Raw genomic sequence first — 27,092 nt, forward strand, 5'->3', positions numbered from 1 at the left:
ATGGGTATCAGAAGACTGTGTCTGATTGGGGTAGCCTCTGCCACATCATCCGTCTAGATTCACCCCAATGTCCTATTCCAGGAATCCACCCCCTATTCCAAGACATCTCTTCCTCCCAGAAGTGCCCACGTTCTTTTCTCCAGCACGGCACTTACCATACTGAATTGGGATTATCTGGTCTCTTGTCCGTTGCCTGCTAGACTGTAAACAGACATGGCCCACGTGTCATTTATCTTTGACTCCCTAGTACCTACAGCAGTGTTGGCTCACGGTGAAGGCCTGTTGCATAAATGAATCCTGAATAGCTGTATTACAGGCCCTGGGTCTTTGGTGCTGAGCTCTTGATGGTTGGAGGGAGGGCTAGACTGGTCAGCAGGTCACCTACTTGATTGCCCTCAAATATTGCTCCTTCACCTCCCTGCCTTCCGAAGAAGAGAAATCCAGACATCTGCTAGTGAGCCCAGAGGGGAGATGGAAGAGAGCAGCCCCTACTCCATCAGCTAGGTAAACATACAATCCTGGGAAGTATTTAATCAGTTCAAATATTTATTTTAGGTTTAAGGGATACAACCCAAGGCTTACCAAGTCCAAAAGGTTGTTTGGAGCTGGTGTGGCTGTTGCAGTCCTGTGCCGTTTGGGGTGGGGCTTTCCCTTCCAGACTCTCAGGACATGCAACCCCTCAGTCACCAGACAGACCCTCTCTCTTTCTGGCATCCTCTCCCCTAACCTTAGAGCCCCTCTGTATTTTGACCTCTTTCTCCCATCCTGTGGGGTTTCACCTCCTCTTGAGTTGTAGCCTCAACAGTTATTCTCTGATGTGCTGAGGTCATTGGCTGGAGATGAGGAACAGGGAACTTTGGACCAAAGCAGAGTAGGGGGTGGGGAGCAGGAGAGGAGATCATCAAAGGGGGTGATCTCAGGATGAAAGAAAAGTGAAAGTGTTAGTCCCTCAGTCATGTCTGACTCTTATGTTACATCATGGACTGTAGCCCGCCAGGCTCCTCTGTCCATGGAATTCTCCAGGCAAGAATACTGGAGTGGGTTACCATGCCCTCCTCCAGGGAATCTTCCTGACCCAGGGATTGAACCCAGGGCTTCCGCATTGCAGGCAGATTCTTTACCGTCTGAATCACCAGGGAAGTCTCAGGATGGAATATCTATATCCTTAATCACCTACTGGCCTGCTGCTTGTAACTTATGTGGAAAGAGCCATCTGTCTCCCCCCTCCCTTGTCTTAGGGCTCCAGGAATGGGTGTATATGGAGGAAGCGTTCCCCTATGTCACTGTCTGGGGTCAAAGCCTGCCCTCACCTCCCAGGTGTGGGACACTCACTGTTACATGTTCCCATAGCGTTCCTCAGTGCACTCCTCATTTTGTTCACCACCTGTCTTCCCCACAAGCCTACAAGTCCTCTGAGGCCCCATTTCCGAGACAGGGAAGCACAGGCAGGCCAATGGCATACACACGGGCATGCCGGTTAGTTGGTGATGGCGTCAGAGGTGGTAGCAGAGCTTCTGATCCCCTGTGTGGGGAGGCATATGCAGATTCCTTTCTTGTGCTCTGGGAGGGATTGGCAGGGAGTGTTTGATCCTGACAACAGGATGATTGATTTCTTGGGGTGAATTTGCACACCTGGGTATTCTCACAGCTGGCACCAGACTGAGGGTCTGCAAAGTGGATTGGGTTTCCTGGTTGTGCCCTACGAGTTCCTGTCGATGCCCATTTTCAAGCCAGGAAAAGGTGTATCTTTTCTCTCCTCTGATGTCCCTCCCTCCTGAATGTTGAGAATAAACTTTTTGCTTGTCTAGGTTGTCTGGCTCTTTAGGAGGAAAGAGGAAATATAACTCACTCCATCAAGCCAAGAACATGGCATGTCATAGCCTTTGGAGGTTGGTTGTTCAGTCACTAAGTCATGTCCCGACTCTGCGACTCCATGGACTGCAACATTCCAGGCTCCCCTGTCCTTCACTATCTCCTAGAGCTTGCTCAAACTCATGTCCATCGGGTCGGTGATACCATCCAACCATCTCATCCTCTGTCAACCCCTTCTCCTCCTGCCTTCAGTCTTTCCCAGCAACAGGGTCTTTTCCAATGAGTCAGCTCTTTGCACCAGGTGACCAAAATATCGGAGTTTCGGCATCGGTCCTTGCAATGAGTGTTCAGGGCTGATTTTCTTTAGGATTGACTGGTTTAATCTCCTTGAAATTCAAGGGACTCTCAAGAGTCTTCTCTAGCACCACAATTTGAAAGTAGACACTTTCAAATCAGCCCTCGGCAAAGACTGGACAGGGGTTAGGACACATCCCGGGCGGGGGCCTGAGGTCTGCTGGGCAAGCACAGTCCCCAGATGTCCTTCATCTGCTTAGGACACAAATGTGAATAAGACCCACTTTTTGTTTTCAAGAAACTCACAGTTTAGTGGAAGGAGATGGAGCCCTGCACAGCTAATTATATAATATGGTGTGAGATGCTGGAAAACCTGATATGCTTAATTACATCACATCACATCGTGTGCTTTGCCAAAATGTAAAAAGAAAGCTTTGAGGTTTCTAAGGAGGGGATATACAGTGTTGAGTAGTAGGGGCCACACATTCTGTGTCTTGCATGGTTCTGGAGGTTGCATTTTGCTTGCTTTCAGGGGGAGAGGCTGGAAGCCAGCAGACTAGTATGGAGTTATTCCAGTCATTCAGAGAAAAGACAGTGAGGCCTTGGAATTTTAGGGTATAAGGGATGGTAAGAAAGAATTTGCAAGATTTCCAGAAGGAGAACTGTGTGAGAGTCATGGGTGGGGGAAAGGATTTAAGGAAGTCTGAGCTTTTTAGCCTGGGGTTCTGCAAAACAGAGAGGAGGGTGTGGGGATCAGGGACAAGGAGATCCCAGCCTGGGGCACTGTAGATGACGTTGAGCTGAGGGTGTGGGGAAGGAATAGCTCAGAGGGAACTGGGAGATGGAGCCTATGGGAGATGCAGTGGAGATGACACAATTTAAGAGCTAAGTATTTATAGACTGTGTTCCTGAACAAGGGATGGTCTGCACTGAAGGAAAAACCCTGTCTTTTCTCCTGATTGGAATCTTTTGCACTTTTTGTCATCACTTTGGGGACAGTATTTTCTAACTTAGTTAAGATTCAGTGAACTGAGTTAACTCTTAGGAAATCAAAACACCACCAGCAAATTGAAAGGAGAACCTTTTGTAGGTACACAGTGCTCGCAACCATTGCAGGTGGATGTGAGTAACAGCTGTTGTTTGTACCCCCCCAGGAAAGCATTTTTAGACTGTGGTTTTCACTGTGTTGAGAACTTCTTAAATAAGGCCCTAAAAATCACAATACTGTTATAACTAACAGGTTTGATCTTAGAGAAGAATCTGGCTAGGGATTGCCAGTTTGACTTTTGAACACTTAATTCCCTCCCAGACTCTCTTGAACAGCTTCTTAAACTCTGAGCAGGTTGCGTGGTTACAGAACCAAACACCGCTCTCAATAATCCAGCACCTTGCCTCGTGGAGTGAGGTCCTGGAGCCAGCAGAATTGGCATCACCTGGGAGCTTATTAGAAACGCAGAGAAGACCAAATTGGAGCCTGCGTTTCAACAAGATCCTCAGAGTCATGTGCACATTAAAGTTTAAGAAGTTTTAGTCTGGCACAGCAAGCTCCAGATATGGTTTTACATTGGAATCACTTAGGTCACTTTAAAAAGTTTTTCAAGCCTCCACCCCAGACTTTCTGTGTTAGCCTGGTAATTCTCTTGGGCAGCTGGGTTTGTGAACCACTGACTTGTATAGTTGCAAAAATCCTTCTCTGTTGATGGACAGATGGCAAGAATGTTGGCAAATGGAAATCTTGTTTGAGCTCCACGTTTGTTGCTTTATAATCACAATAATAGCTAAAGTCTCGTGCTCTTTTGAAAAATACCATTGTCTACATTGTCAATAAGCAGCCTTGTCCCCTTACTCTCAGGACAATTTTTTTTTTTAAGTCTAGTAAAACAAATTTATTCACATTATTTTGTGTAATGTGCTCCCAAGTATGAAATATTTTTCATTGCTGGAAGTTTATAATTTTTTAAAATCTTCAGGTAGTTAATGATTTGGGGAATACCTAGATTCTTAGAGAACGTAAATCTGAAGAATGCTAATGATAATGTTAGCATAAAGAATCTTACAGTATATTTCTACAAAATACTTTAAAGTCATTATTAATAAATACATTAAGTAATTAACTCTGCAGTGAAGAGACCTCTCAGGACTATTGATGCATGATACTCAGGAAGGAATGTATGTGTTGCTGCCCCACTCCCACCCCCATGCCTGAACCTGCAGTGATCATTCACACGTTGTCAAAACTTGAATGAGCCTAGCCAATTCACTGCCCAGTTTGAGAGCAGCTAAAGTCAGCTGATGTTTACCAAGCACTCTGGATGAAAAAAATTAGCCAAGAACCAAACAACGTGATCCCCATTAGTTGCACAGTTTGTTTCTGTAGAAGGTCAGGGCTAGAAGGGCCTTTCAGAGCTCTCCTCCAAGCTCTTGCTTTATGGATAGAAAAATAGAATCCACGGAGAAGTTGGAAGCTGCAGCCCAGCTGGTTTCATCTGAGAGGATTTTTTGTTGTTTGGAAAATGGACCACATATTTGTTGCTTAATTAGAGGCACGAAACGAGCAGGCTTTATGTTCTAAGCTTAATATCAAGCATTGGGAAAAGTGCTGTAAACACAGAAAGAGCTGGCTTCTGATGACTGCCCCGGCCCCATAAGACACATGGAATGCAGATGTCCTGGGAATTCAACAAGAGAGTTCTCAAACACTGAGATCTTTAATTAAGCAGGTGTTTGGGAAGTCGGTCCTGTGTAGCTTCCAGCCTTGGCTGAGCTCGTCTCGCTGAAAAATGGCCCCGATCCAGCCCAGCAGCAGGCCTGAAACTGGCTTCAATTGGAGGCATTGGAATGTGCCATTTTTATTTTCTTCTTTCTTATCAAGCCCCATTAGCTTGAGCAAGGAAGGAACAAAAACGGGCTGGGAAAACATGTTGTTTCACTGGGTAAAAATTTACTACCAAGGAAATGATTTGGCTGTGTCCAAAAAAGGACTCGTGGAGGCCTTTGGAAAGGTGCAGTCTTCCAAAGGCGTTGGACACTTTCTCCTGGTGTCACCCACTGAGAATGTTTCCCTTTGGCTGATGGCCATTCTCACACAAGAACCGAGACGCTCAGCCGAGGGTGTGTACACAGGCTCACAAAGTCAGCCTTGCCTTAATCACAGTATCGGAGAAGAGAAAACACAGGAAGAGGGAAGAATCATGGTGTTAAGGTATTTGGCTGTGGACTTCAGTGAGACACACGCACCTGAGGCTTCCGGGCATCCTCAGTTACAGAATCATGGACGGCTGGCAACTGTGGTTGATTGAACCATAAGCTAACTGTGTCTCACGGCCCACTGAGTGCTGTCGTCATCGTGTCTTCTGAATCCCAGGACAAAGCCTGCAGCCAGCAGAGGACAAGCTTCCCCCATCTTTCACAACTCTTAGAAACAGCAACTCACTAAGGAAGGAAACTAAAACTTCCCAAGTACCTCCTGTGCGCCAGGTGGCGGCAATAGCACCTGCAAACACAATTATTTGCGAACTGTCCTAGCAGCTGAGGAGGCAGGCTCTTGCAGCTCCGTTTTGCAGAGCATCTGAGCATCCCTCGCATTAATCAACTTGTCGGTAATATTCAGTTCTTAAGTGCAAGAACTGGATTCACACCCAGCTCTGCCTGCCCTCGACGTTTTTTTTTTTTTTTTTTTTTTAACCCAGCAGCCCTTTCTGGGGAGGTCTCAGACCTTTGGTCTTTTTTTCCTCTTAAGCTTTGGTACAGGCAGCATGACTTAGGAAATCTTTTCCCTGTGGGCATGGAGGAACCGTTAGTTTTTGTTTGGGTTTGCTTTGTTTTACAGTTTTCTAGGGACATTTATTTCAATGAGAATTTGTGTTGTGAGAACAGTTTAACTATTTTCCCTTGAACTTTTAGGAATAAATGCTGAAATGTAAATATGTGTAGGTATATAATATGGACATTCAAATATAATAAGTACCTGGCTTATATATGCATATTATTTGTATTCAAACATGTTTATGCATGGGCTTCCCTGGTGGCTCAGATAGTAAAGAATCTGCCTGCAGTACAGGAGACACAGGTTTGATCCCTGGGTCCAGAAGATCCCCAGCAGAGGAAATGGCAACCCACTCCAGGATTCTTGCCTGGAGAACCCCATGGACAGAGAAGCCTGGTGGGCTACAGTCCATGGAGTTGCAAAGAGTCGGACACGACTGAGCGACTAAGCACACACACGTTTACGCGTGTTTATAGCGGCATGTTGTCCATTTTAGCTGCCTGTAGAGGTTTTTATATAATAAACTGTGAGTTAACCCTAAGATTATACTTGGAACCATTAGTTTTATAGGGAATGAGAAAGTGGGTTGTATGCTGAGAACTCACTCACTCCCGGGGAAGGACGTATGAGGCATAAAGCAACAGCATGATAGTCAGGGTGCCCTGTGAGAACTCCATCTGACAAGACCGGGGGGAGCTGTCTATTGCTACTTGCTTCTATCACAGATTCCAGCTCCAAGGGCTAACCATTCAGCAGCTTTGTAGACTGTGGCCCTTTCCCATGCTGTCCCTTGAGTCCACCTGGAAGATTCTAATTTTATATTTTTTATTGAAGTATAGTTATTTACAATGTTGTGCCAATCTCTGCTGTGCAGCCAAGTGACTCAACTATGCACATATCAGATCAGATCAGATCAATCGCTCAGTCGTGTCCGACTCTTTGCGACCCCATGAATCGCAGCACGCCAGGCCTCCCTGTCCATCACCAACTCCCGGAGTTCACTCAAACTCACATCCATCGAGTCAGTGATGCCATCCAGCCATCTCATTCTCTCTCGTCCCCTTCTCCTCTTGCCCCCAATCCTTCACAGCATCAGAGTTTTTTCCAATGAGTCAACTCTTCACATGAGGTGGCCAAAGTACTGGAGTTTCAGCTTTAACATCATTCCTTCCAAAGAAATCCCAGGGCTGATCTCCTTCAGAATGGACTGGTTGGATCTCCTTGCAGTCCAAGGGACTCTCAAGAGTCTTCTCCAACACCACAGTTCAAAAGCATCAATTCTTCAGTGCTCAGCCTTCTTCACAGTGCAACTCTCACATCCATACATGACCACAGGAAAAACCATAGCCTTGACTAGACGGACCTTTGTTGGCAAAGTAATGTCTCTGCTTTTGAATATGCTATCTAGGTTGGTCATAACTTTCCTTCCAAGGAGTAAGTGTCTTTTAATTTCATGGCTGCAGTCACCATCTGTAGTGATTTTGGAGCCCAGAAAAATAAAGTCTGACACTGTTTCCACTGTTTCCCCATCTATTTCCCATGAAGTGATGGGACCATATGCCATGATCTTCGTTTTCTGAATGTTGAGCTTTAAGCCAACTTTTTCACTCTCCACTTTCACTTTCATCAAGAGGCTTTTTAGTTCCTCTTCACTTTCTGCCATAAGGGTGGTGTCATCTGCATATCTGAGGTTATTGATATTTCTCCCAGCAATCTTGGTTCCAGCTTGTGTTTCTTCCAGTCCAGCGTTTCTCATGATGTACTCTGCATAAAAGTTAAATAAGCAGGGTGACAATATACAGCCTTGACGAACTCCTTTTCCTATTTGGAACCAGTCTGTTGTTCCATGTCCAGTTCTAACTGTTGCTTCCTGACCTGCATATAGGTTTCTCAAGAGGCAGGTCAGGTGGTCTGGTATTCCCATCTCTTTAAGAACTTTCCACAGTTTGTTGTGATCCACACAGTCAAAGGCTTTGGCATAGTCAATAAAGCAGAAATAGATGTTTTTCTGGAACTGTCTTGCTTTTTCCGTGATCCGGAAACTCTCTTGCTTTTTCTGGATGTTAGTTCCTCTGCCTTTTCTAAAACCATCTTGAACATCGGAAAGTTCACGGTTCACATATTGCTGAAGCCTGGTTTGGAGAATTTTGAGCATTACTTTACTAGCGTGTGAGATGAGTGCAATTGTGCGGTAGTTTGAGCATTCTTTGGCATTGCCTTTCTTTGGGATTGGAATGAAAACTGACCTTTTCCAGTCCTGTGGCCACTGCTGAGTTTTCCAAATTTGCTGGCATATTGAGTGCAGCACTTTCACAGGATCATCTTTCAGGATTTGGAATAGCTCAACTGGAATTCCATTACCTCCACTAGCTTTGTTCATAGTGATGCTTTCTAAGGCCCACTTGACTTCACATTCCAGGATGTCTGGCTCTAGGTGAGTGATCACACCATCGTGATTATCTGGGTCGTGAAGATCTTTTTTGTACAGTTCTTCTGTGTATTCTTGCCATCTCTTCTTAATATCTTCTGCTTCTCTTAGGTCCATACCATTTCTGTCCTTTATTGAGCCCATCTTTGCATGAAATGTTCCTTTGGTATCTCTGATTTTCTTGAAGAGATCCCTAGTCTTTCCCATTCTGTTGTTTTCCTCTATTTCTTTGCATTGATCGCTGAAGAAGGCTTTCTTATCTCTTCTTGCTATTCTTTGGAACTCTGCATTCAGATGTTTATATCTTTCCTTTTCTCCTTTGCTTTTCACTTCTCTTCTTTTCACAGCTATTTGTAAGGCCTCCCCAGACAGCCAGTTTGCTTTTTTGCATTTCTTTTCCATGGGGATGGTCTTGATCCCTGTCTGCTGTACAATGTCACGAACCTCATTCCATAGTTCATCAGGCACTCTATCTATCAGATCTAGGCCCTTAAATCTATTTCTCACTTCCACTGTATAATCATAAGGGATTTGATTTAGGTCATACCTGAATGGTCTAGTGGTTTTCCCTACTTTCTTCAATTTCAGTCTGAATTTGGCAATAAGGAGTTCATGGTCTGAGCCACAGTCAGCTCCTGGTCTTGTTTTTTCTGACTATATAGAGCTTCTCCATCTTTGGCTGCAAAGAATATAATTAATCTGATTTTGGTGTTGACCATCTGGTGATGTCCATGTGTAGAGTCTTCTCTTGTGTTGTTGGAAGAGGGTGTTTGTTATGACCAGTGCATTTTCTTGGCAAAACTCTATTAGTCTTTGCCCTGCTTCATTCTGTATTCCAAGGCCAAATTTGCCTGTTACTCCAGGTGTTTCTTGACTTCCTACTTTTGCATTCCAGTTCCCTATAATGAAAAGGACATCTTTTTGGGGTGTTAGTTCTAAAAGGTCTTGTAGGACTTCATAGAACTGTTCAACTTCAGCTTCTTCAGCGTTACTGGTTGGGGCATAGACTTGGATTGCCGTGATACTGAATGGTTTGCCTTGGAAACGAACAGAGATTGTTCTGTCGTTTTTGAGATTGCATCCAAGTACTGCATTTTGGACTCTTTTGTTGACCATGATGGCAACTCCATTTCTTCTGAGGGATTCCTGCCCACAGTAGTAGATATAATGGTCATCTGAGTTAAATTCAGCCATTCCAGTCCATCTTAGTTCGCTGATTCCTAGAATGTCGACATTCACTCTTGCCATCTCTTGTTTGACCACTTCCAATTTGCCTTGATTCATGGACCTGACATTCCAGGTTCCTATGCAATATTGCTCTTTACAGCATCGGACCTTGCTTCTACCACCAGTCACATCCACAGCTGGGTAGTCTTTTTGCTTTGGCTCCATCCCTTCATTCTTTCTGGAGTTATTTCTCCATTGATCTCCAGTAGCATATTGGGCACCTACTGACCTGGGGAGTTTCTCTTTCAGTAAGCTATCATTTTGCCTTTTCATACTGTTCATGGGGTTCTCAAGGCAAGAATACTGAAGTGGTTTGCCATTCCCTTCTCCAGTGGACCACATTCTGTCAGATCTCTCCACCATGACCCTCCCGTCTTGGGTTGCCCCACGGGCATGGCTTAGCTTCATTGAGTTAGACAAGGCTGTGGTCCTAGTGTGATTAGATTGACTAGTTTTCTGTGAGTATGGTTTCAGTGTGTCTGCCCTCTGATGCCCTCTTACAACACCTACCATCTTACTTGGGTTTCTCTTACCTGGGGCGTGGGGTAACTCTTCACCGTTGCTCCAGCAAAGCACAGCCATTGCTCCTTACCTTGGACAGGGGTATCTCCTCACCGCCGCCCTTCCTGACCTTCAATGTGGGATAGCTCCTCTAGGCCCTCCTGTGCCCGCGCAGCCACGGCTCCTTGGATGTGGGGTTGGTCCTCCCGGCCACCGCCCCTGGCCTCAGGCGTGGGGTATCTCCTCCCGCCCGTCACCCCTGGCCTCGGGCTTGGGGCGTGGGGTATCTCCTCCCGGTGGCCGCCCCTGACCTCAGACGCGGGGTAACTCCTCTCGTGGCTGCCCCTGACCTCGGACGCTGGGTATCCCCTCTCGGCCGCTGCCCCCCTGACCTCGGACGCGGGTAGCTCCTCTCGGCAGTTCCTGTGCCGTCACAGTCTGGTACTCTCGGCTGCTGCCCCTGACCTCGGACGTATGCACATATAGACATTCTTTATTCATGTTCTCTTCTATTATGGTTCATCATGGGATATTGAGCATAGTTCCCTGTGCTGTAGAGTAGAAGCTTGTTGTTCATCCATTCTGTATATAATAGTTTACACCTGCTAACCCCAACATGCCCCTCCATCCTTCCCCCATTTCCCATCCCCCTTGGCAACCACCATTCTGTTCTCTATGTCCTTGATTTTCTTTCTATTTCATAGATAAGATCATTTGTGTCATACTTTAGAGTCCACACGTAAGTGATATCATATGGTATTTGTCTTTCTCTTTCTGAACTTACTTTGCTTAGTATTAAATATGATAATCTCTAGGTCCATCCATGTTACTGCAAATGGCATTACTTCATTCTTTTTATGGCCAAGTGGTATTCCATTGTATATATGCATCACATCTTTATCTGTTTGTCTGTCGGTGGACATTTACACTGTTTCCATGTCTTGGCTATTGTGAATAGTGCTGCTATGAACTAGGGGTGCATGATCTTTTCACATTACAGTTTTGTCCAGGTATATGCTCAGGAGTGAGATTGCTGGATTATATGGTAATCCTATTTTTAATTTTCTGAGGAAATCCATACTATTTTCCATAATGGCTTCACCAACTTACATTCCCACCAGCAATGTAGGAGGGTCCCTTTTTCTCCACACCCTCTCCAGCATTTATTTGTAGACTTTTTAATGATGGCCATTCTGATTGGTATGAGGTGGTACCTCATTGCAGTTTTAATTTTCATTTCTCTAATAATTGTGATGTTGAGCATCTCTTCATGTGCCTAATGGCTACTTGTATGTTCTGTTCAGAGAAATGTTTATTAAGGTCTCAGCCTGGAAGATTCTGTTCCTTTTGTTGTCCTGGTTTGTTGGGCAGTTGTATCCTGATGTCTTGAGGCCAGTTTCTCCACCTGGTGCCCCTGTGAGATCTTGCTGCCTTAGCGCACCAGCTGGGGACATGGGACAGCTATGGATATGACCTCCTGAATGAGTATGTGTGACATGTGGGCCGCTGTACCAAGGCCGGGAGCCCACTTCTGCCTCCTGGAAGCGGGTCAAGGAGATGAGGTTGACTGCTTTGAGAACTTTTCTAAGTGAGCAGTTGTTATTTGAGATTGCTGTACTTTAAAAATCATTTTTATATGCATTTATTTTGGGGCTTCCTAGGCGGCAGCAGATGCTACTAGTGGTAAAGAACCTGTCTGCCGGTGCAGGAGGTGTAAGTGACACGGGCTCGAATCCTGGGTCGGGAAGATCCCCTGGAGGAGGGCATGGCAACCCACTCCAGTGTCGTTGCCTTTAGAGTCCCATGGACAGAGGAGCCTGGCAGGTGCGGCTATGGACCATAGGGTCGCAGAGAGTCAGACACGACCGAAGTGACTTAATATGCATGCACGTGTATTTATTTATTTTATTATTTATTGGGTGCCAGGTCTTAGTTGCAACACACAGGATCTTCAGTCTTTGCTGAGGCATAAGATTTTCTTTTTAGTTGCCACATGTGACATCTTTTAGTCGTGGCATGTGGATTCTTAGCTGCAGCATGCGGGATCTAGTTTCCTGGCTAGGGATCAAACCAGGGCCCCCTATATTGGGAGTGCAGAGTCTTAGCCACTGGACCACTAGGGAAGTCCCGAGAATGTTGTAATTGACGGCCACCCTGGGGAGGTCTGCAGGAAAGGGCAACAGCTCAGAGCTGCATCGGGCAGCAGGGATGTGTTGTTCAACACGGAGAATGATTTCTTCCTGGACAGGTGCAGTGCTGGGCTGTGATCTGGTTCTGGAGGTGTCAGGGAGCTCTGTCCTCCAGTCATCGGGGTGCTGGACGACAGCGGGTAGATGTCGTCCCAGCGGAGGAGAGACGAGCCACAGCTGCTGTGCTAGAGTCCTCGAAGGGCCCAGGCAGCTGCCCGGGGCTACAGCCCCAGGAGAGACACTGTGGGAGTCACGTGGTTGGAGGGACTGTGCTCCCCACTGGCTCTCTCAGCAGCCTGGAGATTTGGGAGGAGACACACACACACACGCACTCGCAGCCACAGTAGAACAGAAAGAATTAATAGATGAGCGAGGGCATGAATGATTGAATGAACCCAGCATCCTCTTCTCTTAAGGGACGTTTCCTAAACATTACACAGAAAAGGAAAAAAGTAACCAGCACAATTTGCATCTGAGGATAATGGTACTTACTTAGGTTGCCCTAACTTGTACTTTTCCACTGGTGCAGAAAAGAATGTTTGCCAAAGAATGTCCTTGGGAGTGGTTTGACATATTTTTTCCCTTCTGTTATTTAAGTCAAAGGTATTTAATGTAAGCAATTCAGCTGTGAGCTGGAATGTGTGATGAGTCTTTTCACCTCGTGCGGAACCCAAGGCGTGAACGTTCTCAGTTTCAGCCCCTCAGGTGTGCAAGCTGATGGGGGTTTTCGGTGGAGGTGGTTGTTTTTAAAGTCTACACACTTGTCAGCAAGTTGGCTGGAAAAACTTGTCTGGGGACTGAAAGGCCTTAATGTGTGTTGCCCATGTGTTCATTCATTCATTCATTGATGATTTACTATAGACCCAAGGTGGGGACTTCCCAGCTGGCTTAAGTGTTAAAGAACCCGCCTGCCAATGCAGGAGACGCAAGGAGGAGACATGGGTTCCATCCTGTGGGAAGATTCCTTGGAGGAGGAAGATCCCTTGGAGGAGGAAATGGCAACCCACTGCAGTATTCTTGCCTGAAAAACCAATGGACAAGAGGAGCCTGGTGGGCTACAATCCATGGGGTCACAAAGGATCAGACATGATTTAACACATGCATGTTAAATCAAGTTAAAACCAGGTATATTTTGAGGATATAAATATGGGACATACTTCCCCCAGAGACTCCCAGACTTACTGAGTTCTCAGAACATATTTAGATTGACCATCCGTTCAACGTCAATCAATTGACAATGAATTCAACCCGTTCAAGTCATCCAATCAGTCAATTCAAGTAGTTTTTTGAATGTCCATCAACAGATATGCAGTATAACTGAGTTAATTCTTTAACTGAATAAAAATGGTGGATTTAAAAAAAATGAACCTTAGAGATTTTGTTTCTGGATGATTTGAATAGTTTGTACCTGCCTACACATTGAGGCCTCCCATGCTCCTCTGAGCCCAGTCTGGGCCTCTCCCAGTTTGGTGGCTCTCTATCAGGCTACTGGGGGCACGTCGTCTCCATGCAGGTTACACAGCACAGAGCAAGGGAACTTGCTGTCACCAGGGCTCTCTGACTGCTCTGCTGCTCCTTCACCCTCCGTTCCCCTTGAAGCAGGATAAAGAGCACACATTCCTAAGGCAGAGTTGTTCCCAGGGTACAATTGTCATCCATCACTTCCCGCCGGAAAAATGTAAATATGTGCTGGCCGATAGTGGCGTTATTTATTATCCTAGGCTTCGATACGGATTTGAGCAGGAGCGGCTGGCTGCTGGCCAAGCTTATTTGCGGGATCCCCTGGGAGGCTTTGCTGGGTGGGCAGAGCTGGGGCTGGAGGTGATGCCTGGGGCAAACGCAGGAGCTCTTGCAGCTGAGAACGGCCCTGGGTCTTTGCCATCAAGGCTGTACATCGTTGGGGTGCAGCAGAGGTGGCTGCCACCCTGGAAATAGGTTCTTGGAGGCTGTCCATGTTGAGAAGGCTGGAGCCTGGTTCCTTGTGATGTCCAGACTCTGGTCACTGGGGCTGGGGTGGGAACTGACCAGCGTCCTTGGTGTTGACTGATGAGGCACATGGTGGTGGATTGTGGTGGGTGGTGTCCTTGGACCCAGGAGACCATCACTTACCTGGCTGAATGTTTGTTTCACTGGATCAGTTGTGCTGGCTTCCTGAGTGCACCCCTGTGCTACCTATGGAGCTAATGCTTTGGAATCCTCGGGGCCCCCCAACGCTGCACCACCGCCCCCTCCCCCCGCCCCCAGTCTGCCATCTACAATATTAAGAGGCAGACAGTTTCCCAGGTGGGGCAGGAAAAGGCAGCAAAAGCTCAACCCTCTCTCCTCTGCTTGAGCTGCCAGGGCCCGGCAGCATGAGCCCTGTCATCCCTGCACAGACCTCGGTGCTATAGCATGTTCGGCACCATTTTCCCATCTGTAAAATGGGAATCACGAGCCCACTGCATGGGGCGACTGTGAGAGGAAAATGAGGAGCCAGGTGCACGGCTCAGTCTCCCTGAAGTGCAGCTTTTAATGCTACTGGGTTGGCCAAAATGTTTGTTTGGGTTTTTCAGAAGCTGTTATGGCAAAACCCTAACAAACTTTTTGTCAACTTGATATTTCTGATGGTGCGATGGTCCATTCTGGAGGGTTAGGGTGTAGATGAGCAAACCCTGATGAGAGGGCAAAAGGCCAGAGCCCTGCTAAGGATGCAGGCAGGTGAGGGTGGGAGTGAAGGGGAGAGGCAGGGCCAGGCCGGATGAATTAAGCGTGCTGGGTGAATCCCTGCGGAGTTTGGTCAAAGTGAGGGCGTGGTGTCAGGAGCACCTGTTACAGGACTCCCTAAGGTGCAGTGTGGGGAGAAAAGAAACTAGGATTCGTTTCAGCTGAAACAGTTTTGAGTACTGTGTACACCACATGAGAAACGTGGCCATAATACAGCTTGGTCTCTGCGCTTCGACGGTCCCACTGAAGGAGAAGGGACTGACTTGGCACAAGTACCTGCCCAGCAGCAGACAGATGGGCATGTGTAACGACAGCATGGAGAAACCAATCTGAGCAGAGGGCAGCAGGAGGTGAGCCCCAGAGCTCTGGAGTGGAGGAGGGAAGGCTGGAGGGCTCCTAGAATCTTCCTGAAGATGCAGGGGCCCCAAATTAAAAGATTTTCATATGTGGATGCAGTCAAGTGACTCGCAAGCTTCCACTAATGAAGGATGTTTCTCTTCCTTCCGTTATTGTTCTCAGAGGTGTTTATCATGGCTCTGTGCACCCAGAAGGTACACAGCAGACCTGTTTATATGTGAATGGATGAGCCTAATACAAAATACATTCCTAATTCAAGTAATGGTTGTCATCAAGGTGAACTTGCTTTCAGAGAATGTTGGACAGGATGGCAGAACATGCTTAAGGATGTGTGTTTTCTTTTTGGCCATTTCCCTGGTAGATTTTCCAGGGAGCAGATTAGCTCTGCCCCCTCCAGAAAAGCCAGGGTCTCCTAGTGGTACCTGTCAGGGAGGTGATGTAATCCAGGGACATAATCAACTGCCTCCCAGCCAGACAAGCAAGCAGTTAGCACGTCTGGTGGCTCCAAGGGCTCTAAACAGATGTAGGTGACGTTCTTTGGAATATGTCTGTGTTACAGATGTGGATGAGTGTGCAACGGATTCCCACCAGTGTAACCCTACCCAGATTTGCATCAACACCGAAGGAGGCTACACCTGTTCCTGCACGGATGGCTACTGGCTACTCGAAGGCCAGTGCTTAGGTAATACAGAAGCTCTTGAAAGTGAATGATTGCCTGGGGGTATTGTGAATTGTGGTCATGGCTGGGTGGCCTAAGGGCAATGGGCTTTTCTTTGGGGTTGGGGGTGGCAGAAGACCGTTGAGCTGACATGGAGCACCACCCTTTAAGATCACTTGTCACCATCACCGCATCACGGCATGTCATCACCAGGGATATTTTCCCCCACTTTCTTATTTTTGGGCTTCTCTGATTGCTCAGTTGGTAAAGAATCTGCCTACAATGCAGGAGACTCCGGTTTGATTCCTGGGTCAGGAAGATCCACTGGAGAAGGGATAGGCTACCCACTCCAGTATTCTTGGATCTACCCAATCCAGTATTCCCTCATGGCTAAGCTGGTAAAAAATCTGCCTGCAATGCAGGAGACCTGGGTTAGATCCCTGGGTTGGGAAGATCCCCTAGAGAAGGGAAAGGCTACCCACTCCAGTATTCTGGCCTGGAGAATTCCATGGACTGTATAGTCCATGGGGTCGCAAAGAGTCGGACATGACTGAGCCACTTTCACTTTCTCTTATTTTTATTATGATAACGGTGGTGGTTTACTCACTAAGGTGTATCTCTTGCAACCCAATGGACTGTGGCCTTCCAGGTTCCTCTGTTCATGGGATTTCCCAGGCAAGAATATTGGAGTGGGTTGCCATTTCCTTCTCCAGGGGATCTTCCCAACCCACAGATCGGATCTGCATCTCCTGCATTGCAGGTAGATTCTTTACCACTGAACCACCAAAACATGTTTTTGTCCAGTCCCAAATGCAGACTTGTGGTAAATCCAAGCTTGCGGCAGCCTGGCTCCCTGCTGTTGACAGTTGGGATCGATCCATCATGGCTGCAGCTGCTTACCCTGCTTTTCAGGTGCTGAGCCTTGCGGTCTTCCTCCCTTTGGCTGCCCTGTTTATATAGAGTCTAATAAAGACTCTGCCAGGATAGGAAGGTGCTTTTCAGGCCTTCGTCACTGCCTCTCCATCATCAGAATTTTTTAATGTAATTTTTAAAGGTTCATATTTGGTCTTACCTAGACCTTTTTTTCTGCCTTTGGAAATTTATAACAGAGGCAGGAAGTGGTAGAGGTGAGGGTTATTCTGTCCCTAATTAGAAATCCTACCGATACAAGGGAGTGCTTGCTTTGTCACAGAAATGTCCCAGGTTTCAAATGTAAATCAGGGGATTCAGATCTAACATCATCTCCTTCCAATACCCCACCATATCCCCCACCCCATGCCCACCCGTCTAGCTCTGGTCTTTTTTAAGAAGTCAGTCAGCACCTATTGAGAATTTTCTCCCTTGCAGTTGGCATCGGCTATATGATCCTTCTGTTTATTTTTACTGGAGGGCTATTTTTCTTTCTTCCCCTCTAGTCTTTGGTTTAGCCAAGTGCACGCATTCATAACAATCTCTAGTTGTCACTGCAATTTCTCTTTCTAGGGTGTGATTTCTTTGCTGTTTCTTGGAAAAGCCCTTCTAGTTTAAAGTCTCAAGACACTGCTGTTGCCTGAAAGTCAGTCCTGGAGGTGCTAAGAAATAAATCCAAACAACATCATGGAAACAAACAGACAAAAAGATTCTTTTTTCCCGTTTTCTCTTGATTGAAACTGTGTTGAGGTCTCCTCTAGAGCCCTGCCCAAAGGGGCCTGACAAGCCAGCCTGGACCTCACTTGGTTCTCCTTTCCAGGCCCCGAAGAGTTGGCTGCACATGGGCATGTGTGAATATGATGATTGCTTTGCATTTTAACCAACCTCAGCTATTATGGAAAATCTGAGGCCACTGATTTGAACATAAGCAGATCAGTGTGAGTTATTTGTATGGGAACTCAATATGTAGCATTTCAGAGCTGGAAGGGATGTTATATATTATGTCATCCACCTTTTATAGAGTTGGAAACTGAGACGCATAGAGGAGGAACATGTTGGACAAAGAGTTCAGTTCAGTTCAGTTCAGTCACTCAGTCGTGTCTGACTCTTTGTGACCCCATGAATCGCAGCACGCCAGGCCTCCCTGTCCATCACCAACTCCCGGAGTTCACTGAGACTCACGTCCATCAAGTCAGTGATGCCATCCAGCCATCTCATCCTCTGTCGTCCCCTTCTCCTCCTGCCCCCAATCCCTCCCAGCATCAGAGTCTTTTCCAATGAGTCAACTCTTCACATGAGGTGGCCAAAGTACTGGAGTTTCAGCTTTAGCATCATTCCTTCCAAAGAAATCCCAGGGCTGATCTCCTTCAGAATGGACTGGTTGGATCTCCTTGCAGTCCAAGGGACTCTCAAGAGTCTTCTCCAGCACCACAGTTCAAAAGCATCAAATCTTCGGTGCTCAGCCTTCTTCACAGTGCAACTCTCACATCCATACATGACCACAGGAAAAACCATAGCCTTGACTAGACAGACCTTTGTTGGCAAAGTAATGTCTCTGCTTTTGAATCTGCTGCTGCTGCTAAGTCGCTTCCGTCGTGTCCGACTCTGTGTGACCCCATAGACGGCAGCCTACCAGGCTTCCCCATCCCTGGGATTCCCCAGGCAAGAACACTGGAGTGGGTTGCCATTTCCTTCTCCAATGCATGAAAGTGAAAAGTGAAAGTGAAGTCTGTCAGTCATGTCTGACTCTTAGCGACCCCGTGGACTGCAGCCTACCAGGCTCCTCCGTCCATGGGATTGTCTAGGCAAAAGTACTGGAGTGGGGTGCCATTGCCTTCTCTGTTGAATATGCTATTGGGTCTAAAATCTGTGTCCTATTTTTCAGTCCATTTTTTTCCACCACCAGGGGGTGCTAGAGAAGACCAGGTGACTGGGACGCACAGGCCGGATTGCAGAGACCAGAAGGAGATGGCAACCCACTCCAGTGTTTTTGCCTGGAGAATCCCAGGGACGGGGGAGCCTGGTGGGCTGCCGTCTATGGGGTCACACAGAGTCGGACACGACTGAAGTGACTTAGCAGTAGCAGCAGTTGGGGCCAGGAAACCCCTCCCCGTCTGAGTAGGGACAGTAACTGGGACATTCCTCCCCCAGGAGGGTTGTTCTTATTCACAGAGCATGAAGCTTCAGGAAGGATGCTCCTAGAGGCCTAATTGGTGCTGCACGCACAGTCTGCTTACAATTGACATCCAAAGTGAGGACCTTTCCCCAAGAAGAAAGGAAATGGAGAAGGAAATGGTAACCCACTCCAGTATTCTTGCCTGGAGAATCCCATGGACAGAGGAGTTTGGTGGGCTACAGTCCACAGGTCGCAAAGAGTCGGACACGACTGGGCGACTTCACTTTCACTTTCCCCAATATGGCTAAACTTGTGCCTTCTGCTGGCCAAACTCTTCTTTTGCTTTCAAGGTGCAAGTTCCATAGCCATCCACCACCCTTTCTGCATGACTTTGGAGGTATTGCCTTTGCAGAAAAAGAATGGCCAGGAGATTGCCTTTCCTCCAAGCCACCCCTAAGGCAGAAGATGCCCTGTTTTCCCCCTCTGCCTCTCTGGGCTTGGGGATGCACCCAACTGCACCCACATAAGAGTCAGGACCAGCAACTGCACAAGTCAGTGTGCTTTCCATGTGGGAGCTGCATACCACTCAGTGGGCGGTGGGGTGAGCCAGGTTAAAAGTAGCTGCCATTCAGAGATAAAACAGACTGACAAGGGCAGGGCACAGCTTCTGAGGTGGGCTGAACAATGAGTAATGTGGAGGTGGGGTCCCTTCTGGCAGTTGTTCAGTCATTCAGTCTTGTCCAATTCTTTGTGACCCTATGGATTGCAGCTCACCAGGCTTTCCTGTCCTTTACTCTCTCCTGGAGTTTGCTCAAACTTATATCAATTGAGTCAGTGATGCCATCCAACCATTTCATCCTCTGTCACCCCCTTCTCTTCCTGCCCTCAATCTTTCCCAGCGTCAGAGTCTTTTCCAATGAGTCAGCTCTTCTCATCAGCAACAAAGTACTGGAGCTTCAGCATCAGTCCTTCCAATGAGGAACTACTGCTTTCTGGCAGTAGGTGGTAGAAGCCAGGCACAGAGAAAAGTTCTAAGCTGGTCTTCAAAACCCTGAGTGGATCCTGGTTCCAAAGGAACTGGGATACCATAGGGGGAGCGTTTAGGAGGAGTTGAGCATGAAATAGGGACCCATTATAGCTATAAGTCAAGTGAGAGCTTAGTCCCCACCTGGAGGCTTCATTCAAAACATCCTATCTTGCAGGAGTGGTTTCTCTAGCCCATCAGCCTGGGGTGTTGGGAAGTGCTTTCCTATAACCTCAGACTCCCCACAGACTGGCACATGTCAGCCTGGCTCTGCTAAAAGGAACCATTCACCCACATAGCTGCTTGCTCAAGAAAGGCTGGTTGTAGTTTGAAAAAGGTGTATTTATCCAGAGTTTTATGGCTGCTGTGCTACAAGGAGGAGATTCAAGGCGAACTCCAGCATTCTTGTGCTCCTGGGTTCACAGGTCTCCAGACTGCAGTGCTCCCCAGCTTGGCCTAGCCGGTACTCAGTCTTGTTCCCAACAGCCAGACATATTCATTATTTATTATTATTTTTAGAGAAATGATTATTTATTTGGCTGTGTCAGGTCTTAGTTGCATCATGCGGGGTCTTTCGTTGAAGCAGACAGGCCTGGTTGTGGCGAGTGGCGGCTTCTCTAGTTGTGGTGCGAGCATTGAATTGCCCTATGATGTTTGGGATCTTAGTTCCCTGATCAGGGATTGAACTCATGTCCCCCGCATTACCAGGTAGATTCTTAACCACTGAATCACCAGGAAGGTCCCCATATTCATTATTAGGGGAGCTGGCAAAGAGCCTACAGGAACCAGGCTATGGAATCCTTTTACACTTTAACTTGTCCGTTCCCAGGGCAGTGACATGCTTCTGTAGAATCTTAGAGCGACTGTCAGGGTTGGATCCATCTTAGTGTTAAGTCTTAGATTTGGATGAAATCCTAGAGGTCACCTGGACCAACGTTCCTCTCTAAGCAAAAAATTTTTTTCTGCAACTTTCAAGATAGGTTCAGGTGTTCACAAGACTGAGACAGGTCAGGGAGGATGGTGGGGAGATTGAGCCTGGAATCCAGAAGGTTGTTTCCCTCCCTGAGGCTTAGTCTGTGCTGTCTTTGCGTTAGCTCCCCTTCGCTTCCCTTTATGGATCCTGTTCCAGAAGAAACGGGCAGTAGTGATGCTGGGGGTGGCATCGGTGATGGAGAAGAAATATCTTACCTTGCTTGCAATTCTGTTTCCAGACATTGATGAATGTCGTTATGGCTACTGCCAGCAGCTGTGTGCGAATGTTCCCGGATCTTATTCCTGTACATGCAACCCTGGTTTTACCCTCAACGAGGATGGAAGGTCTTGCCAAGGTATGTGATGTGAATGATAACTTGAACACAGTGTGAAACCCTAGATGCTGTCTTCTTCAGAGTCTGACAGCTTATGTCGGTGGGAAACGCCGTTGTTAAAGTGTATTTCTACTCACTGCCCACTCATGCCGTTGCTTACAGAAACCTGAGATCCTAACTGAGCTTATGTGAAACATGTCAGGATGTACTCTGCGCATTTACTGAGATTAGAACCACATCATCCACCAGCTGGGAGCTTACGATTTCATGGATTTGCTTCTCTCTGTGTATCCGCTGTCCACAAGTAGCCTTGCCAACATTTTTGATCAGTCAGAAGCTTTCTCACATGTCCTCTTAGCCTGACTGACTTCAACTCCCAAGGCCCGAAGAGGGATAAAGAGAGAGGGCTCCTGATTCCTGATGAATTGCGAGGTATTCACATACACTTTATGCAAGGGTTTCACAGGCAACTTTTAAAAAATAATAATTTTCTTCATTTATTTTACTTTTGGCTGTGCAGGGTCTTCGTTGCTGCACAGGCTTTTTCTAGTTGCAGCAAGCAGGAGCTACTCTCTAGCTGTGGTACATGCACTTCTCATCGTGGTGGCTTCTCTTGTTGCAGAGGGCGTGCTCTAGGGCTTGGGGGTTTCAGGAGTTATGGCACACGGGATGAGTTGCTTAGTGCCATGAGAGATCTTCCTGGATCAGGGATGGAACCCTTGTCTCCTGCATTGGCAGGCAGATTCTTTACCCCAGGGTCACCAGGGGAAGCCCCACAGGCAACTTCAATGCCTGTCATTATAGCTTTCCCTTGTCCATGCTAGGAGGGCCTATTATTTTAAAGAGTAATAGGATGGTGATGGTGGTAACTTCCCTTACAACCCGACATTCCCCGCAGTAACAGAATGAAACAAAGGCATTTTCTGACTTTCACATGATCGCGTCACATACTGATAAGTAAGAAAAACAAGTTCCAGGCTTATGGCAGTTTCCAGCTGAAGGTATCTTCTGCTCAGGAAGTGAACAGGGGACTTAAGACCCAAAGAATTAGCGCAAGTCCTGCCTGGCCCCCAGCTCCCCACCCGCAGCCCCCAGCCCGGGGCCTCCAGTCCCTGGCAGCTGCCCCATCCAGGGTGGAGACAGCGCCAGAGACTCAGAATGAGGTCTTTGTTTGGAGCCTGCCACCAGCTTTTGCAGGATCCATTTCCTTGTCACAGCACTCGAGGTCTGGCTGGCAGGCTCCTGGCCAGCTAGTTGGAGGATATTATGTCTCCATTAGTTTAATCGTATCTAAATCATTGAGTAAACAGGAAGGCATCAGCGTTAAAGAGCTGGATCCTGGATTCTTTGTCAGTCTCTCTTCCAAAGCTGGTTCTGCTGATTGTTCCAAGAAGTCTCGACTGTGTTCCTCTCTCCAGGAGAGGTCATTTTCTTCTGAGAGCAGAGGCTGGCCTAGGAGGTTGAGGGAGCTGATTGGGCAGGGGAGCAGGCGCCTGGCTCCTTTGCTGCTGTGATAAGTGGCTTAGCGCAGATGCAGGCTTCTCCATGCCAGGGCTGGAGGTTTGAGATGCCAGCCCCTCCTAAGGCACAGCCATGCACAGAGAAGCCCAAAGGCCCTTGTGTCCCATGGAGAGCATCCTCTGACAAGGAGCAGTTAACATACCTGGCAGTGTGAGAAAGCAACAGACACAGCACCCAGGCCTGGATGCAGGCACTCAGCCACTGGGATATTGCATCAGCAGGGCCCACGGTGACACAGGATGTGACAAACTCCAGCGAGCTTTTGTATTCCTAACACCTCAAGCAAGGTAGAGGGCTTTGCCCTCGTCAGAGGATTGTCCCATTTGTTCATTTCACTGAGCCCCAACAATAGCCTTGTGAGGTAGGCAGGGCAGATGAGGAAATCAGGCTTCAAAGAGGTTAAGCAACGTGGCCAGAGTCACACAGTTAGGTGGTGGCAGAAAGGAGCGTAAGGCCCAAGAGTCCAGTCGTCCTGTCCAGCAGGTTGGAGTGGGCAGCGGGTCTGCTCTCACAGGATTCAGAAGGGCCCTTGGGTATGTGTGGAGGGCAGGGCCGGCCAGAGAGGGCCACCAGGGTCCTGGGGGCAGAAGTGCAAGTAGCTGAAGCTGTAAGAGGGCAGGTCTTGAGCTTGCTCTCCTTGCACAGCCAGCTTCTGGCTGGAAGCTGAGGACTCGAGCCCTCCTTCTCCTTGGTGCAGTCCTGCCTGGACAGCCTGGCATCACAACATTTTCCTGGCCTCCTGGGTGGACAGCCTCTAGACTTCCTTTGCACCGGTGGAGACTGGCATCTCCCTGGACTCGCCCTGCATGGCCATCTTTTTTTTTTTTTTTTTTTTTTTCCGCTCTGAAAGTTTCAAAGATGCCAGGATGTGGGAGCTATGTGGATATGGGCTTGCCCTCTTCAGTAAGGAAAACTTCTCAAGCCACTTCTCTTTTAATTCTGAAAGCATTCAAATCTCTATTAAGAGTCTGAAGAGGTTTACCTGGACTTTGAAAGGGATAGAAATTTTCTCAGCTGGCACTTCGGTCATTGTCATATGGAGTATCAGGGAGAGGAGTTTAAAATGGGTCAGCCAATGCCATTGTACCAATGGCTCCCTCCTTGCCTCCCCTTCTCTGAGCTCTGCAGAATGAATCCTGTATATTGTGGAAAGACCCTTGACTCATGTCCCATTTTCAACTGTGCCCTTGCTAGCCTGGGGACTTGGGCACATCTCTCAACTTCAAAACCAAGATAAACATCTTTGTTGATGTATAATTGACATAGATGAACTGCACTGTTAAAGGCACACGATTTCATGCACTTTGACATACATGTATCCCCACGAAACCATCGCCAGCTCAAGGCAGTGAATATCCCACGTGTGTGTGCTAAGTCGCTTCAGTCGTGTCCGACTTTTTGCAACCCTATGGACTGTAGCCTGTCAGGCTTCTCTGTCCATGGGCTTCTCCAGGGGAAAATACTGGAGTGGGTTACCATGCCCTCCTCCAGGGGATCTTCCAGATGCTGGGATCAAACCCTCATTTCTTATGTCTCCTGCATTGGCAGGTGAGTTCTTTACCATTGGTGCCACCTGGGAAGCCCAATGAATATCCCATCACTCCTTAAAGTTTCCTTGTGCCCTTTTGTGGTTCTCTCCTTAACCTACTGAACCTGTAACATGGGGTGATGGTCCTGAGCCCAGGCTGTAAGGATTCGGTGAGTACGAGATCCTTCTGTAATAATCAGTGACATTATTTAAGTCCATCTATCATAGTCAGCTCAGGCTGCCATGATAAAATATTATACCATAGACCGTGGTGGCTTAGACAACATAAATTTACTTTCTCCCAGTTGTGGAGGCTGAAAGTCCAAGGTGAAGTTACCAGCATGATTGGCTGCTTGGGTGCTTCTTGGCTTGTAGGTGGCCACTTTCCCCCTGTCATCACACAACAGAAAGAGCAAGAGCAAGAGCTCCAGTGATTCTTTTCATAAGGGCCCCACCTTTATGAGTTCATTTAACCTTAATTACCTCCCAAAGGCCCCATCTCCAAATATCATCACATGTGGGGATGAGGGTTTCAACATATGAATTTTGGAGGGGACACAGTTCAGTCCACAGCAATAGTGAATAGTTATTTTTTGTAAATTATCATGCTTATTTACCTCTTTATCTGAAACTTCAAAGTCAGTGGGGGTGAGGTAAGAGCTAATTGGGGATGAGAAGGAGCAGATGTAGCTTAGAAATTCCTGTTGGCGAGCCTTGGAGAGTGGACTTCCTTGGAGGTGTAAACGTGTACATGTCTGCACACGTATATGATACGTATACATGCCATTTCCACCCTTCCTAACTTGCAGCCCCAGAGGGGATGTATGGATGGAGCCCATGCTTCTTCAGTGAACCCTTGGGGTCTGAGCTCTCCATCTGACAGGTCTTAGTGGAGATCCTTGGTATCTGTGGATCTGGTTTCCTGGTGGTAGTGGATTTTGTTGCTGGTGCATCCTTCTGCCGAGTTAATACAAACGTTCTCTTGTGGGAATGGTCAGTGATATGCTTTTGTTTTTCACAGACGTGAATGAGTGTGCAACTGAGAATCCCTGTGTACAAACCTGCGTCAACACCTACGGCTCTTTCATCTGCCGCTGCGACCCAGGATATGAACTTGAGGATGATGGCGTTCATTGCAGTGGTAATGAGCTTGGCTTTGGAGACTTCCACTTGTCCTAGGGGCACTGGGACAGGGGTTTCTTCACAGGTGTTTCCTCTTGTTTCCCAGACAGATTTCCAGTTTGGGACATTTTCCAGTGCAGCGGGGTTACAACCACACAAAACAGATGAGTCACTTCCCAAAGGTGGCATGCAACTGCACATCCCTTGTCATTTGACCCTTAATGCAAAAATCAGTGAAGCTAACTTTTAGGATCTGACATGGGGTTGAAGAGGAAGACGAATTGCCTAATTTTACATGCTGGTTTGAGTTATCTGTCTTCACCCAGCACTGAGTCAAGTCATGGGAATAGGGCAGATAGTACTAATAGAATGATAGCAGGAATAAAAGCAAGTGTCACAGGGTAGGGTTGGGAGGGGGAGTGTTGAATGAATGAGATTATGTATGTAAACTATTAAAATCTCTATAGTCAGTGCCTAACTTCAGACCTGGCACATCATGAACATGCAGTAACTAGTTTTCAAATCAACTAATGAATGATTGGATGTTGAATGAATAAAATCTTAATTTATTGTGAGAACACAGATGGCTCAGTTGACCTTTTGTAAATTCTTTCCAAGCCCAGGAAGCTATGACTCTTGGCTCATGCTAGCTTGTGGACTCATATAATTATCTTAGAAACTTGTAAACTCCAGTAAACTCCTTGGGAATAGGAGTAGCTTCTTACTCCTATCTGTTCCTGTAGCATTCTGCAGAGGGCCATGTATAGTTCATTCTTTGCTTCATTTTTCCTTCTCTTCTTTCTTTTCCTGTTTTTTGGTAAATGTTGACTTAAACTCCATTCTATTCAGTTTTAGCATCATCAGCAATTGTGAAGGAGCACAGTCCAAATTAATGATGCTTCACTGTATTTTTCAAAACCAGTGGGCCATATCCTAGAGTGTGAAAATCTTTTTGTCCTCCAGAATAGAAAGTTTCCTAATCCTGGATTTCATCGTAACAGGAACTGACCCAGGCCATGAATGGAACTTGTGTGATAGCTTCAGATAGAACTAGAGTGTTTTGGGGACAGAATTCTCTGAAACAAACGAGCTCTTCTCCCCAGAGCCTGGAAAGATAGAGCCACAAGTAGGCAGTTACAGAGAGCCGTAGGCCGATTAAATGTCAGTCCCAGAAATAGTCGTAAGATACCCTCAGGCATAAAAAGCTACTTTCTTCCTAGATTTCAATCCCCGTCTCTCTCCACCTCCTGTAGTGCTCCTTTGGGGAATCTGGGCTAAGGAACTAAGAGGTGAAAAGTTTAGCATTACGCGATGGGGTCATTCATTTTTGGAGAATTGTCTGCACATCCACAAATGTGACCACCTGCAGAGAAGGTGTGAGAGAGACTGTGGAGTCAGACGAAGCCAATTTCAAATTCTAGCTCTCCCGTTCAGTACTTTCCCTGGCCAAGTCACTTCCTGAGCCTCAGTTTCCTCATTTGTTAAAAAACAAACCAACCAACAAACACCTTCACGGGCAGTCATAAAGGTGAATGAGCTGGGGGACCTCAGTGTCATTTGTGTTAACTTACTTTCTCTAAGCCTAAGTGTAAGAAACTTTTGGTTTTTCAAGAAGCCATCCTTGGTGTTT

General features: G+C 47.1%; 1 protein-coding gene across 3 annotated transcripts in view; it reads left to right on the top strand.

Annotated features, from left to right (window-relative positions):
• FBLN5 (fibulin 5) overlaps positions 1-27,092 on the top strand; it is a 93,528-nt gene that overhangs the window by 46,347 nt on the left and 20,089 nt on the right. For all 3 annotated transcript variants that reach the window (XM_044933392.2, XM_006071228.4, XM_044933391.2), the window contains 3 exons: positions 15,837-15,959; positions 21,196-21,312; positions 25,362-25,481. In XM_044933392.2, the coding sequence (XP_044789327.1) occupies positions 15,837-15,959; positions 21,196-21,312; positions 25,362-25,481 (360 nt within the window). The remainder of the gene's footprint in view (positions 1-15,836; positions 15,960-21,195; positions 21,313-25,361; positions 25,482-27,092) is intronic.

Source organism: Bubalus bubalis, chromosome 20 (assembly GCF_019923935.1).
Source record: "Bubalus bubalis isolate 160015118507 breed Murrah chromosome 20, NDDB_SH_1, whole genome shotgun sequence".
In the NCBI taxonomy this organism is placed as follows: Eukaryota; Metazoa; Chordata; class Mammalia; order Artiodactyla; family Bovidae; genus Bubalus; species Bubalus bubalis.